Source organism: Lagenorhynchus albirostris, chromosome 3 (assembly GCF_949774975.1).
Source record: "Lagenorhynchus albirostris chromosome 3, mLagAlb1.1, whole genome shotgun sequence".
Classification (NCBI taxonomy): Eukaryota; Metazoa; Chordata; class Mammalia; order Artiodactyla; family Delphinidae; genus Lagenorhynchus; species Lagenorhynchus albirostris.
The window spans coordinates 116,187,675-116,201,140 of NC_083097.1; the positions used below are offsets into that span (position 1 = coordinate 116,187,675).

A 13,466-nucleotide genomic window follows, 5' to 3' on the forward strand; every position below is an offset into this window, starting at 1 on the left:
AGCTACAATTTATTTTTAATGTCCAGTTTATCTCCTTAATCCTGTCTAAAATAATCTATTGTACTTATCGTACATGTTGGATAATAATTTTGTTTTTGTTCCACTTTGTCTCAACACAGCTTTTTCCCCTTATACCATCTTTTATCCTTTTTAAAATGGAGGATATTTGAAGAGGCTGTGCCTTGTAACACAAAACTAATTCACACACAGAAAATGCAACATTTAGCAAATAGGGAAAAAATGGAATATACTTGGAGTATACTTGGAAACATTTGTGTAAGAGAAGTATATAGATTAAGACAAAAAATAAATGAGGTTATATTAGTTTGTGTGTAAATTAATTTTTTCCTTGTTTTTCTTAGATTGCTGTTTTGGTCTCCTAAATCCTTAAGAACCAAAGCAAAGCCCTTGTACAAGGACTGCTTTATAGATAAAACAGATGTTATAAATTATAAGACTAAGTACTTGTGATGAAAAATCCCATTTATGTTATGTTTAGACCTGTCCAGTATGAGTAACTATAGTATTTGATACCAAACAGGACAGGACAAGTACTTAAACACACATTATCTCATTTACGCCTCACAATTCTTTTAGGTCATTGGGATAGAAATTGTAAACTATTTTAGAGAAGAATCTGGTGAGAGGCTTGTGGAGGTTCCGGAAGTGGACTCATTCTCAGGTTTTCTGATTCTACTTTTGTCATTTCACGGTTATCATATAATCTATCTGCATCAGTGTGGTCATTCAATTGAAAGAGTGTTTTTATTTCAGGTAAATTCCTCAAAGTTGAGAGTGGCTGATTTTTAATTAAAAGCGTTTGAAGTCTGGGGATTAGATTTCATTTTTGAAGTTCTGTAGTGTGCTAAAGTAATTTGCCTTTGCTTCTACCATAGTTAGTACTATTACATTCCTTTGTCAGATTGAAAAAATGCTTACCCTGGAGAGTTAAACTCGCCCAAAGCATAAGCAATAAAAGAAAAAGATAAATTAGACTTCATCAAAATTTAAAAATTAGGTGCAACAAATGATACTATTAAGAAAGTGAAAAGACACACAGAATGGGAGAAAAATTTTGTAGGTCATATATATCTAATAAGGCATATTTATCCAAAATATTTTTTAAAAGTCTGTATCTCAGCAATATAAAGATAGATAACCCAATTTTAAAATAAACAGAGGATCTGAATAGCTATTTCTCCAAATAAGATATACAAATGGCCAATAAACACATGGAAAGATGTTCAGCATCATTAATCATCAGGGAAATGCATGTCAGAACCATAATGAGATGTCACTTTACACCCACTAGGATGGCTAGAATCAAAAAGTCAAATAATAACAAATGTTGATGAGGATGTGGAGAAATTAGAACCTTCATACATTGCTGGTAGAATGCAAAATGGTATAGCCAGCTTGGAAGACAGCCTGTTAGTTCCTCAAAAAGTTAAACATAGAGTTACGATATAACCCAGTGAGTTCATTCCTAGGTATGTGTCCAAGAGAAATGAAACGTATATCTGTACAAAAACTCATACATGATTGTTCATAGAAGCTTTATTTATAATAGCCAAAAAGTGAAAACAACCCAAATACCCACCAGCTGATGAATGGGTAAATAAAATGTGGTGTATCCATACAATGGAATATTATTTGACGATTAACAAGAATGAAATGATATATACTACAACATGGATGAGCATTAAAAACATTATGCTGAAAAGACCTATACTCTGAAAACTATAAGTAGCTGGTGAAAGAAATTGAAGATGACATAGACAGATATTGTTAAAATGACCATACCGCCCAAGGCAGTCTACAGATTCAGTGCTATCCCTATCAAATTACCAATGGCATTTTTCATAGAACTAGAACAAAAAAATTTAAAATTTGTATGGAAACACAGAAGACCTCGAATAGCCAAAACAATCTTGAGAAAGAAGACTGGAGCTAGAGGAATCATGCTTCCTGACTTCAGAATGTACTACAAAGCTACAGTAATCAAAGGGGTATGGTGCAGAAAACAAGAATTTAGATCAGTGGAACAGGAAAGCAAAAATCAAGCATATAGATCAATGGAACAGGAAAACAAAAAACAAGCATATATATCAGTAGAACAGGATAGAAAGCCCAGAAATAAACCTACGCACTTAAGGTCAATTAATCTACAACAAAAGAATCAAGAATATTCAATGGAGAAAAAGATAGTCTCTTCAGTAAGTGGTTCTGGGAAAACTGGACAGCTACATGTAAAAGAATGAAATCAGAACATTTTCTCACACCATATACAAAAATAAACTGAAAATAAACACCTAAGTGTAAGACCAGGTACTCTAAAACTCCTAGAGGAGAATACTTTTTGACATAAATTGCAGCAGTATTTCTTTGGCTCCGTCTCCTAGAGTAATGGAAATAAAAATAAAAATAAACAAATAGGACATAATTAAACTTAAAAGCTTTTGCACAGCGAAGGAAACTGTAAACAAAAAAAGAACCTGTGGAATAGGAGAAAATATTTGCAAACAATGCAACCAACAAGGAATTAATTTCCAAAATATACAAACAGCTCATACAGCTTAATAAAAGCTTTTTGATAAAGAACAAACAACCCAATCAAATAATGGGCAGAAGACCTTAAATAGACATTTCTCCAAAGAAGACATACAGGTGGCCAATAGGCACATGGAAAGATGCTCAATATTGCTAGTTATTAGAGAAAAGCAGATCAGAACTACAATGAAGTATCACCTCACACTAGTCAGAATGGCCATTGTCAAAAAATCTACAAACAGTAAACGCTGGAGGTGTAGAGAAAAGGGAACCCTCCTACACTGTTGGTGGGAATGTAATTGGTGCAGCCACTATGGAGAACAATATGGAGGTTCCTTAAAAAACTAAAAGTAGAGTTACCATATGATCCAGCAATCCCACTCCTGGGCATTTATCTGGAGAGAACTAACTTGGAAAAGATAATATGCACCCCAGTGTTCATAGCACTGTTTACAATAGCCAAGACATGGAAACAAATGTGCTCCAGAGGGAGACGTAAGTCATTGATTCCAGTAGGTATTCTTATATTTAACCAGCGTGGCAGAATACTCAATTAAGATTTAAATGGTAGGTCTTGAAATGCTTTTGTTAATTAAATTAATGTGTTTTTTTGTTGTTGTTGTTTTGTTTTGTTTTTTTGCGGTACGCGGGCCTCCCACTGCCGTGGCCCCTCCCGCTGCGGAGCACAGGCTCCGGACACGCAGGCCCAGCAGCCATGGCTCACGGGCCCAGCCGCTCCGCGGCTCGTGGGATCTTCCTGGACCAGGGTGGGAACCCGTGTACCCCGCATCGGCAGGCGGACTCCCATCCACTGCGCCACCAGGGAAGCCCCAAATTAATGTGTTTTTATTTTGTTCTTCTCTGCCTTTTGTTGGTATTGTAGATTCTAGATCATTTTAACAAGAGACATAAATATTGTTGATCTCAGTTGCTACATTAGCAATTTCCTTATTCCTCTCCCCTCTCACTCTTAAAGACAGCCCTGTGTATGTGCTTTTGCTCATTTTTCTGGTGACAGTATTTGACCCTTTATTTATAAAGACGGAAACAAGTTAATAAAGGTTAGCATTTGAGTGTTAATGGGTTTTTATTTAGAACTAATGGTTTATATAAGTTTAGTTCTACTGGGCAATATTAAACATGATTTACTAACTAAATGGATATGAATTACATATGAAATAGCCTGTTGATGTTGCTTATAAGAGTTCTCAGTAATATAAGATTCTTGCTTAAATATACTAGAATATTTTCAATTTTCCAGAGTGCCAGATATGAAAGAGATTGCATTATTACTTGAAAATATTGATCTTTTCACATCTTCTTCTAGGAAGGGTATCCTTTATGTAATTGTAAATGTTCTAGTTGCCAGCTTGTCTTGTCAGAATTTCTCCTCCAAGCCTTTGGGGTTTCTATGTTGTCTAATTTTTAGTCGATTTTAATCATAAAGCATAAAATGGTCTTTGTTTTCTGTAGAGGAAGAATAGGAAATCACCAAAAATAAATATTTTACCTTCAGCCAAGAATTTGTTCAGGTTTAAATTTTTCCAATAACTTCTTAAGTCTGGCAGTATTTTTAGCAAGAGAAAGATTGATCTTGAAAAGACTCAGAAGAAAAAGTTAGGACTTAGATAGTTTTAAAAATTTTTAACTAAATTTTTTAGCATGTCTCGATATTTGTATATTTTATCATCTAAGTGCTTTAGTTCTCTCTTTTTATTCCTTATCTGATTCTTACAACCTTTAACAAGAGTGCAGGTATAAATATATCTTCCCATTTACAGCCACAAATTTTAAAAATATAGAAGGATTAAATGGAAGAATAAGATTGCTTTAAAACAATTCCCTTGACCTGTAGCTTGGTCATTTTTAATAGTGTTTTCAGCTTTGTCATTGGGATTGTTTACTCTAATTATCAGTGTGTTTTGTTTACTCGAATTGTAAATATATTTATGATTAAAAACAGAATGAGACTTGTTTCTTTAAATAGGACCTTAGGGCTCTTTTAATAGGACCTTTGTTAAAGATACTGGGACTAATCTTAGTGACTCAAAGTGACTTTCTCCTTAGCTGCTTAATCCATAAAAAATTGGTTGGCAGAAGTTATGAGGAATTTTTCTCAGTACTAATGATGGGTAACGTAAAAAGGAGAGCCTCAGCAGTACCTATCCTTTATTTTTAATTCCTAATAAACAGGCTGCTCTTTGTAGATTCAGGCACCAGTGAGGGGCAGGCCAACCATAGGGTCACTTCTCATGCAGGTGGTCAGAAGGAATTTAAGGATTTGGCCTGATATCCCAGTGGATTTTCGTGCGGTTTTTTAGTCTTCACATTTCCTCTTTGTGTCGAGGGTTAGGTGGTTTGGGTTGCTCATGTATAATCCCAGTGATAGCTTCCCTTAGTTTGCTTAAATCCTAGTGTGAATGTTAAATGCTAAGTAGCTTGCTTAGAAAGTGAAAACTGGCTTTTTGATCTTTGTGTTGTCCTTAGTGGCATTACCTTGGAAATGGAACAAGCACCATTTTTTGCAGTTTGAAGAGAAATTTTCCTTATTAAACAAGTATATAATTTATTGGGATTATCCCGAGTTTGTAATCAAGCTTGGGGCTTTCAGCTGCTGTTTTCTTTATTTACTGAGGTACCAGCAATTCTAAACACCTACAGGTGAGAACTCTTGGAAATTTTTTTCTCACTGGAAAAAAGCCAGCATTTCCTAATTTGAGTATTGTCTACTTTAAGTTTACTGTTCTGCTCTATGCCAGTATTATAAAAGGAGTATATTATATATATTTGTGTTGGGGAAATGATATAACACATGAAAGAATTGAATCTTGTGGTTCTTTTTTACCCTTTGAGGTAAGGAAATGCCTGTTTAAAAGTGAAATTTTGGACCTTGTCAAGAATTTTGTTTCCCTGACATGAATTTTCAAGATGTTTTAGCCCAAATACTTCTTTGTTGAGCACCTTATCAGTGTTCTATACCATGCTAGTCATTTTTGTTTTCTCTGTTCAGACTCCAACTTAATTTAGATTCCTCATCCTGCTCAGGACTCATCATATTGCTAATAAATGAACTGAGATTACATGGGGAATGATATGTTATTATGGTGTAGGTATACTGTGGATATTGCTTCATGGTGATTTTTTGTTGTTCTTTTTCAGTGTTCCATTGGCAAGCTACAATAATGGGGCCAGTAAGTATTCAGATTAATTTCAGAATAAATAGTTTATGTAATTCACTCATTTTAATCCAACTTTTCTTGTTATCAACAGAATGACAGTCCCTATCAGGGTGGAGTATTTTTCTTGACAATTCATTTCCCAACAGATTACCCCTTCAAACCACCTAAGGTAATTGGGATATGACAATTGTTTTGTATCTACTTTCGACAATACTATTGAAACAGTTTACAAAAAATTTTCCTTTTTTGATAGGTTGCATTTACAACAAGAATTTATCATCCAAATATTAACAGTAATGGCAGCATTTGTCTTGATATTCTACGGTCACAGTGGTCTCCAGCACTAACTATTTCAAAAGGTAATAGAATGAGTATTTGATATCAGTATAAAAATCCTACTGTGTTTTTTGTCTTTTTAAGATTACTTATTCTTGGAAAGATTGCTCGGATTCCTTTTTGAAGAGGAGATAGCAATCCCCCTTATTCTTTTTTTTCTTTTTAAGTTATTTATTTATTTATTTATGGCTGTGTTGCGTCTTTGTTTCTGTGCGAGGGCTTTCTCTAGTTGTGGTGAGCAGGGGCCACTCTTCATCGCGGTGCGCAGGCCTCTCACTATCACGGCCTCTCTTGTGTGGAGCACAGGCTTCAGACGTGCGGGCTCAGTAGTTGTGGCGAGCGGGCCCAGTTGCTCCGCAGCATGTGGGATCTTCCCAGACCAGGGCGTGAACCCGCATCCCATGCATTGGCAGGCAGACTCCCAACCACTGCGCCACCAGGGAAGCACCCCCCCCCCGCCCCTTATTCTTAAAAAGACCTTTAGACCCACTGGAGAGAGCTGGATTTTCAAGCATAGGTATTCCTTGGTGTCGTGACTGCTCTCTGTCCATTGCTCTTGCTATTCAAGCATAGGTTGGAATATGACTACTTGGTATGAATGTTTTTTTAGAGCATAGTAAAAGTAGAAGACAAACAATGTCTCTTCCAACCTTGAGATCCATGAATGGAAAGGATAGATATTGTTCCAGAATAATAAAAAAAACAGCCATTGTAGAGGAATGCTTGTATACTATAAGCATAGACAGTAGTTTCTTGAAGAGCAAAGTATAGGTGAATTCATATTCACATTCTTTAAGGTTTTACCAGCTCTTATCTTTAGGTTTCTGTCAGGAACAGAATCACCCTCTAAGATAATCAATTTAATATAAATTTTTATTTGAGCATCTTAATCTTTGGTATATTGTGTGTGGGGGAGGGTGAAAATGTGTAGAGAAAGTTAGTTACCAACTTAGTGATGGAAGATCCAGTAGTTGTTTCTTTCTTTCTTTAGTTACTTAAATACTTACTTATTTGGCTGCGTTGGGTCTTTGTTGCTGCATGTGGGCTTTCTCTAGTTGTGGCGAGCAGGGGCTACTCTTCGTTGCGGTGCACGGGCCTCTCATTGTGGTGGCTTCTCTTGTTGTGGATCACAGGCTTTAGGTGCGCGGGCTTCAGTAGTTGTGGCACACAGGCTGAGTAGTTGTGGCTTGCGTGCTGTAGAGTGCAGGCTCAGTAGTTGTGGCGCACGAGCTTAGTTGCTCCACAGCACGTGGGATCTTCCCGGACCAGAGATCGAACCCGTGTCCCCTGCATTGGCAGGCGGATTCTTAACCACTGCACCACCAGGGAAGTCACAGCGTCCTTAGTTGTGGTATTCGAACTCTTAGTGGTGGCATGCATGTGGGATCTAGTTCCTAGACCAGGGAGCGAACCCGGGCCCCCTGCGTTGGGTGTGCAGTCTTAACCACTGCGCCATCAGGTAAGTCCCCCTCCAATAGTTCTTTAAAATAAGACCTAGTTATATGAGGAGGTTGGGGATTTTTTTATATTCCCGAACTGAATATTATCTTATTTGTTGATGTGAGATTGTTCAACCCCTCAACATCATACCCAAATGAAATCACAAGTGGATTAAATGTTGTCAAAGTACAGATACTAGAAATAGGCTGCAAGTATGATAATGGGCCAATATGTTTAACAGATATGAAGAACATATATAAATCAGTAAGGAAAAACCTAGATCCCAATGGACAGAAAGGAACAGAGGAAATAAAAATTAAAATAAGTTCCCATTTTTCACCTTTTTAATTAACAAAGATCTTTACAAAAGAAAAATAAATGTTGGTGAACTGCATTGAAATGAGTGCTTATATATGCTACAGATAGAAGTATAGATTTGTATAGTCCAGTCTGCCAGTATGTATTAAGAAATAAGAGATTTAATCATTAATACCCTTTGACCCAGTAATTCTAGGTTCATTCATTTGTACTAAAAAAATAAGACCAACAGTTAAAAAAAGTTCTCTGTGCAAGTACATTTGCAACAGTGTTACTTCTGAAAAATAGAAATTACATATAGACTCAACGGTAGAGGAGAAAATATATTGGTTCTGGAAAATGCATTCAAAAGAGTATTGATCCTTAAAAATATTGTGGGAAATAGGAAAATACAATGTTTGAAAAAAGCAGAAAAGAGATAAAGTGTTACACATTGTAACTTGCGTTGTATAGAAAGTATATTAAATAGCTAGAAAGAAATAGTTTGGGTATTTGGGGATGAAATTTGGTACATAAAAATATTTTTCTTTTCTGTCTACTTAAATTTTATCATTTCTTTAATGCATACATTTAGACAAGAGGCAACATAGTTTCATGTTAAAGAACATAGATTCTGGATGCAACTGCCTGTATTAGGATCTCAGCTCCACCTCTTATTGGATGAGACTTGAGACAGATTGGCTTCTGCATTCCACAGAGTTTTCATCGGTAGAATAGGGATGATAAAAACTATTTCACTGTTATTATGAAGATTAAAAAAGCAAAAAGTGCATAGTTAACTGGTTCCTTGTAAGCACCCAAATAACTGGGATAAAGGCACTATTGTAAAAAGTATTGGAGGGGACTTCCCTGGTGGCACAGTGGTTAAGAATCTGCCTGCCAATGCAGGGGACACAGGTTTGATCCCTGGTCCGGGAAGATCCCACATGCCGCGGAGCAACTAAGCCTGGGGGCCACAACTACTGAGCCCGTGTGCCTCAACTACTGAAGCCCAAGTGCATAGAACCTGTGCTACACAACAGGAGAAGCCACCTCAATGAAAAGCCCGCACACTGCAATGAAGAGTAGCCCCCGCTCACCGCAACTAGAGAAAGCCCACACACTGCAATGAAGACCCAACGCAGCCTAAATAAATAAATAATTTTTTAAAAAAACAAAAAAACCCAAAAAATCCATAGTTGACTCGTACCTTGTAAGCACCTAAATAACTGGGATAAAGGTACTATTGTAAAAAGTTTTGGAGGGGAGTTCCCTGGTGGTGCAGTGGTTAAGAATCTGCCTGCCAGTGTAGGGGGCATGGTTTCGCAACCTGGTCCGGGAAGATCCCACTTGCCGCAGAGCAACTAAGCCCGTGCGCCACAACTACTGAGTCTGCACTCTAGAGCCACGCACCGCAACTACTGAAGCCCATGCGCCTAGAACCTGTGCTCCACCACAAGAGAAGCCACTTCAGTGAGAAGCCTGCACACCACAATGAAGAGTAGCCCCCCCAAAAAAAAAAAAGAGTAGCCCCCCACTCGCCGCAACTAGAGAAGGCCTACATGCAGCAACGAAGACCCAACGCAGCCCAAAAAAAGAAAAAAAAAAAAGTACTGGATAGGAACTTCCCCTGGTGGCGCGGTGGTTAAGAAACTGCCTGCCAATGCAGGGGACATCGGTTCGAGCCCTGGTCTGGGAAGATCCCACATACTGCGGAGCAGCTAAGCCTGTGTGCCACAACTACTGAGCCCGCAGCCTAGAGCCTGTGCTCCACAACAAGAGAAGCCACCGCAGTGAGAAGCCCACACACTGCAACGAAGCATGGCCCCCGCTTGCTGCAACTAGAGAAAGCTCACACGCAGCAGCAAAGACCTAGTGCAGCCAAAAATAAGTAATTTAAAAAATTATTGGATATTTGTCATGTTGTAATTACGGTAAGACTTGCATATTCTTAAAAGTTAATTTTTTGAAGGAAACAAAAACTCTGGGGCATTAAATTAAGATTTCTGGGGTCCCAGGCAAAAATACAAACAAAAAATCAGAGGACCACATTTTTCAAAATTGTGACTAAAATAGTTTTCCAGATAAGTGGCCCCTTTTCTTTTTGAAGGCCTCCTTGTAATTCAAGGGCTGCTTGTGAAAGTGTTCATATGCCTGTTGTTCTTGGATTTCCTGGCCTGGTTGCTCTTCTTTTACCAAGTAGCTGTAGAGATAGAAATCTAGATATAAATGGGGCCAAGAGAGGTGGGACTCTGTGTGTGTGTGTGTGTGTGTGTCTGTGTGTGTGTGTCTGTGTGTGTGTGTCTGTGTGTCTGTGTGTCTGTGTGTCTGGCGGGGCGAGGGGGTCTAGATACCTGAAATTGTTACCATAGCTTTTTTTTTCCCTTTCCCTTCTGTGCCTGGTGTTGATTTTTTCAGTTGTTCTAAATCATAAGGGCTGTTAGTTTATTTGACTTGATATGTTCTGTCTAGATAGCTATCTTTTAAAATACCTGCAGTGCCATTTTGTTGAATTTGGTTATATCAACATACCTAGGTTTAGTGTTTTAAAGAAGGCCTGAATCCTGTATGTGATATAATTATCCCTTTAACATAGTCCGTTTTTTCTTTTTTTTAATTAGTTAATTAATTTTTGGCTGCATTGGGTCTTCGGTGCTGCACACAGGCATTTCTCTAGTTGCGGCGAGTGGGGGCTACTCTTCATTGCAGTGTGCGGGCTTCTCATTGAGGTGGCTTCTCTTGTTTCTGAGCATGAGCTCTAGGCACGTGGGCTTCAGTAGTTGTGGCACGCGGGCTCAGTAGTTGTGGCACACGGGCTTAGTTGCTCCGCGGCATGTGGGATCTTCCCAGACCAGGGCTCAAACCCTTGTCCCCTGCATTGGCAGGCAGATTCTTAACCACTGTACCACCAGGGAAGTCCCCATAGTCTGTTTTTTTTTTTTTTTTTTTTTTGCGGTACGTGGGCCTCTCACTGCTGTGGCCTCTCCCGTTGCGGAGCACAGGCTCCGGACGCGCAGGCTCAGCGGCCATGGCTCACGGGCCGCTCTGCGGCATGTGGGATCTTCCCAGACAGGGGCACGAACCCGTGTCCCCTGCATCAGCAGGCGGACTCGCAACCACTGCGCCACCAGGGAAGCCCCATAGTCTGTTTTTGAGGGCAGTAATCTTGACCCAAAATGCCCTCCACTTTGAGTATATAGGTAAGGGACCTAAATATACAGAAAACTTAAAGGAAGCAGATTAAGTGCATCATAAAGCCACTTGATTATATGTTTTTAGAATTGGAAGTGACTGTGGGTTATGACACTAATGAAAATGGGTATGTACTGATGAGGAATATATATATGTTGGTGAAAATTTAGTTACTTCAGTGAAGAGTCTCTACAAGCTGTAGAAATAGAAGTTATTCTCTTTATAGAGAAAGAAGGTATAGTATATTATAAGCCAAATCAATTTTCTACAAATTCAAGGATCTAAGTAGTGTACTAAGAACTGTTTTACCAGGTCCAGATTACCCACATCCTACCTTCCTTTCCTGGAAAGAAAGAGAGAAAAGTTATTTACTTAAAACTTATCTTTTTAAAATGATACAAGTGAACTTATTTACAAAACAGCAACAGACCCACAGACATAGAAGACAAATTTATGGTTGACAAAGGGGAAATGGAGCGGGGAGGGATAAATTAGGAGTTTGGAACTAATAGTTACACACTACTATATATAAAATAGATAAACAAGGACCTACTGTATAGCACAGGAAACTATATTCAGTATCTTGTAATAACCTATAATGCACAACAAGAATCTGAAAAAGAGTATATATGTATATGTATATGTATAACTGAATCACTTTGCTGTATACCTGAAACTAACACAACATTGTAAATCAACTATACTTCAATTTTTTAAAAAAATTTGTCTTGGGCTTCCCTGGTGGCGCAGTGGTTGAGAGTCTGCCTGCCGATGCAGGGGACGCGGGTTCGTGCCCCGGTCTGGGAAGATCCCACATGCCGCGGAGCGGCTGGGCCCGTGAGCCATGGCCACTGAGCCTGCGCGTCCGGAGCCTGTGCTCCGCGACGGGAGAGGCCACAACGGTGAGAGGCCCCCGTACCGCAAAAAAAAAAAAAAAAAAAAAAAAAAAAAAATTTGTCTTTTTAAAGTTGCCTTATTGAAATAGTTGGAAGAGTAAATAAAGGGAACTTAACAAATACTAATGGTCGTATGTCTAATTTTAGGTGAAGAATCAGTTGTATTCTTGCCAGCTTGATAGGCCAGATAAGTTTCTTCTTCTATAGTCAGTAATTTCATGAACATTCAAAGATCTATAACTCCTTGTTGTCATTTCCAGGAAATACATGAAATCTTTCCTAATTGCTGTTAGAATGTTCTGTGCTTGAAGAGGGCATCAGGTGATACACCTGACAATGGGAAGAGAAGATATTTTGGGAATGCCATCTGCCATTTGTGGGCAACAGGAATGAAGAGTCAGAAAACATCTTGCCTGATGTTTTTTGTTTTCCATATACTCTTAAGGCAAGGAAATAGCTTTTTTTGTTAACAACTGAATGATAAAGGGCGTGTAAACTTTCTCATCTCTCCGAAGCCCCTCATCTCCGTAGAACAGATTTGATAGGAAAAGGAATATTCCTTTTCCTGATGAATTTGATGTTTGGGGAGTAACGTGGGCTCTGAATCATTGTCTCTTGCTACAGAACATTAGAGAGAAATAAGGTAGCTGAGTTCTGGTAACATCAGAATAGAAGGATTGGAATTTATTTCAGTATGTCAGAGACCACTGGATTTAATGTAATTAGTGGCCTTAGCCTCCTCTTTGCTTTCAATAAGGAATACATAAGTTAATGAATTTGAACAGAGGAAATTGTACTGTTGAGATCTGTCTGCTACATTCCAGGTTGTCACTGAGGAAATGGCTTAGATGAGATTCTAAATCATTACTGAAAATAATTTGAGACTTTAGTTTGAGATATGTTGTATCCTCTATAATAAGTGTGGCCAGCCCCATTTGGGAGCAAGTACTGGCCTTTATATTCTTAGACTAAATCGTTTTCAACTAAAAATGAAACAAATCCATTGCATCTGAATATATAGTACCTGCCATGGAGAAAGCAGTGATTGTTGGATTTCATAGTTGTCATTTCTTACTAAGAGCATTCAGTAGTGTGGTTGTCTTTGGAATTTTGAAAGCCATTTATCCCTGAACATGGGCTTCTAAAAATTGAACTTCATAAGCTGGGAAAAGTGTTATTGGTCTAGGATTTGGAAGACCTGGATTCTAATTCCACTCTAATTTTACTCACTAACCAGGGACATGAGGCAAGACACTTCACCAGCCTGGGCCAGCTTCCTCAGGGGTTCAAGCATAGAGAAATCTTAGAATCTTTGTTGATTACTGTTACTGTAAACTTAGGTAGAGCTTACAAAGCTGTTAGGCACTACAATATAAATAGGGTCTTAGAATTTTCTCTTGTGTTGGCATCTCATGTTTCTTTCAACCTTTTTGCTTTTGTTCCTCTACTAATTTGTATGTTTTTTTCATTCTAGTACTTTTGTCCATCTGTTCTCTGTTGTGTGATCCCAATCCAGATGATCCTTTAGTGCCTGAGATTGCTCGGATCTACAAAACAGATAGAGAAAAGTAAGTAT

General features: G+C 38.3%; 1 protein-coding gene across 2 annotated transcripts in view; it reads left to right on the forward strand.

Annotated features, from left to right (window-relative positions):
- The window catches only part of UBE2D2 (ubiquitin conjugating enzyme E2 D2), a 59,613-nt gene that overhangs the window by 42,831 nt on the left and 3,316 nt on the right, over positions 1-13,466 (forward strand). The window contains exons 3-7 of one of the 2 annotated variants that reach the window (XM_060143724.1): positions 598-682; positions 5,710-5,741; positions 5,821-5,898; positions 5,983-6,088; positions 13,365-13,458. In XM_060143724.1, the coding sequence (XP_059999707.1) occupies positions 598-682; positions 5,710-5,741; positions 5,821-5,898; positions 5,983-6,088; positions 13,365-13,458 (395 nt within the window). The remainder of the gene's footprint in view (positions 1-597; positions 683-5,709; positions 5,742-5,820; positions 5,899-5,982; positions 6,089-13,364; positions 13,459-13,466) is intronic. The other variant, XM_060143725.1, reaches the window with a different exon arrangement.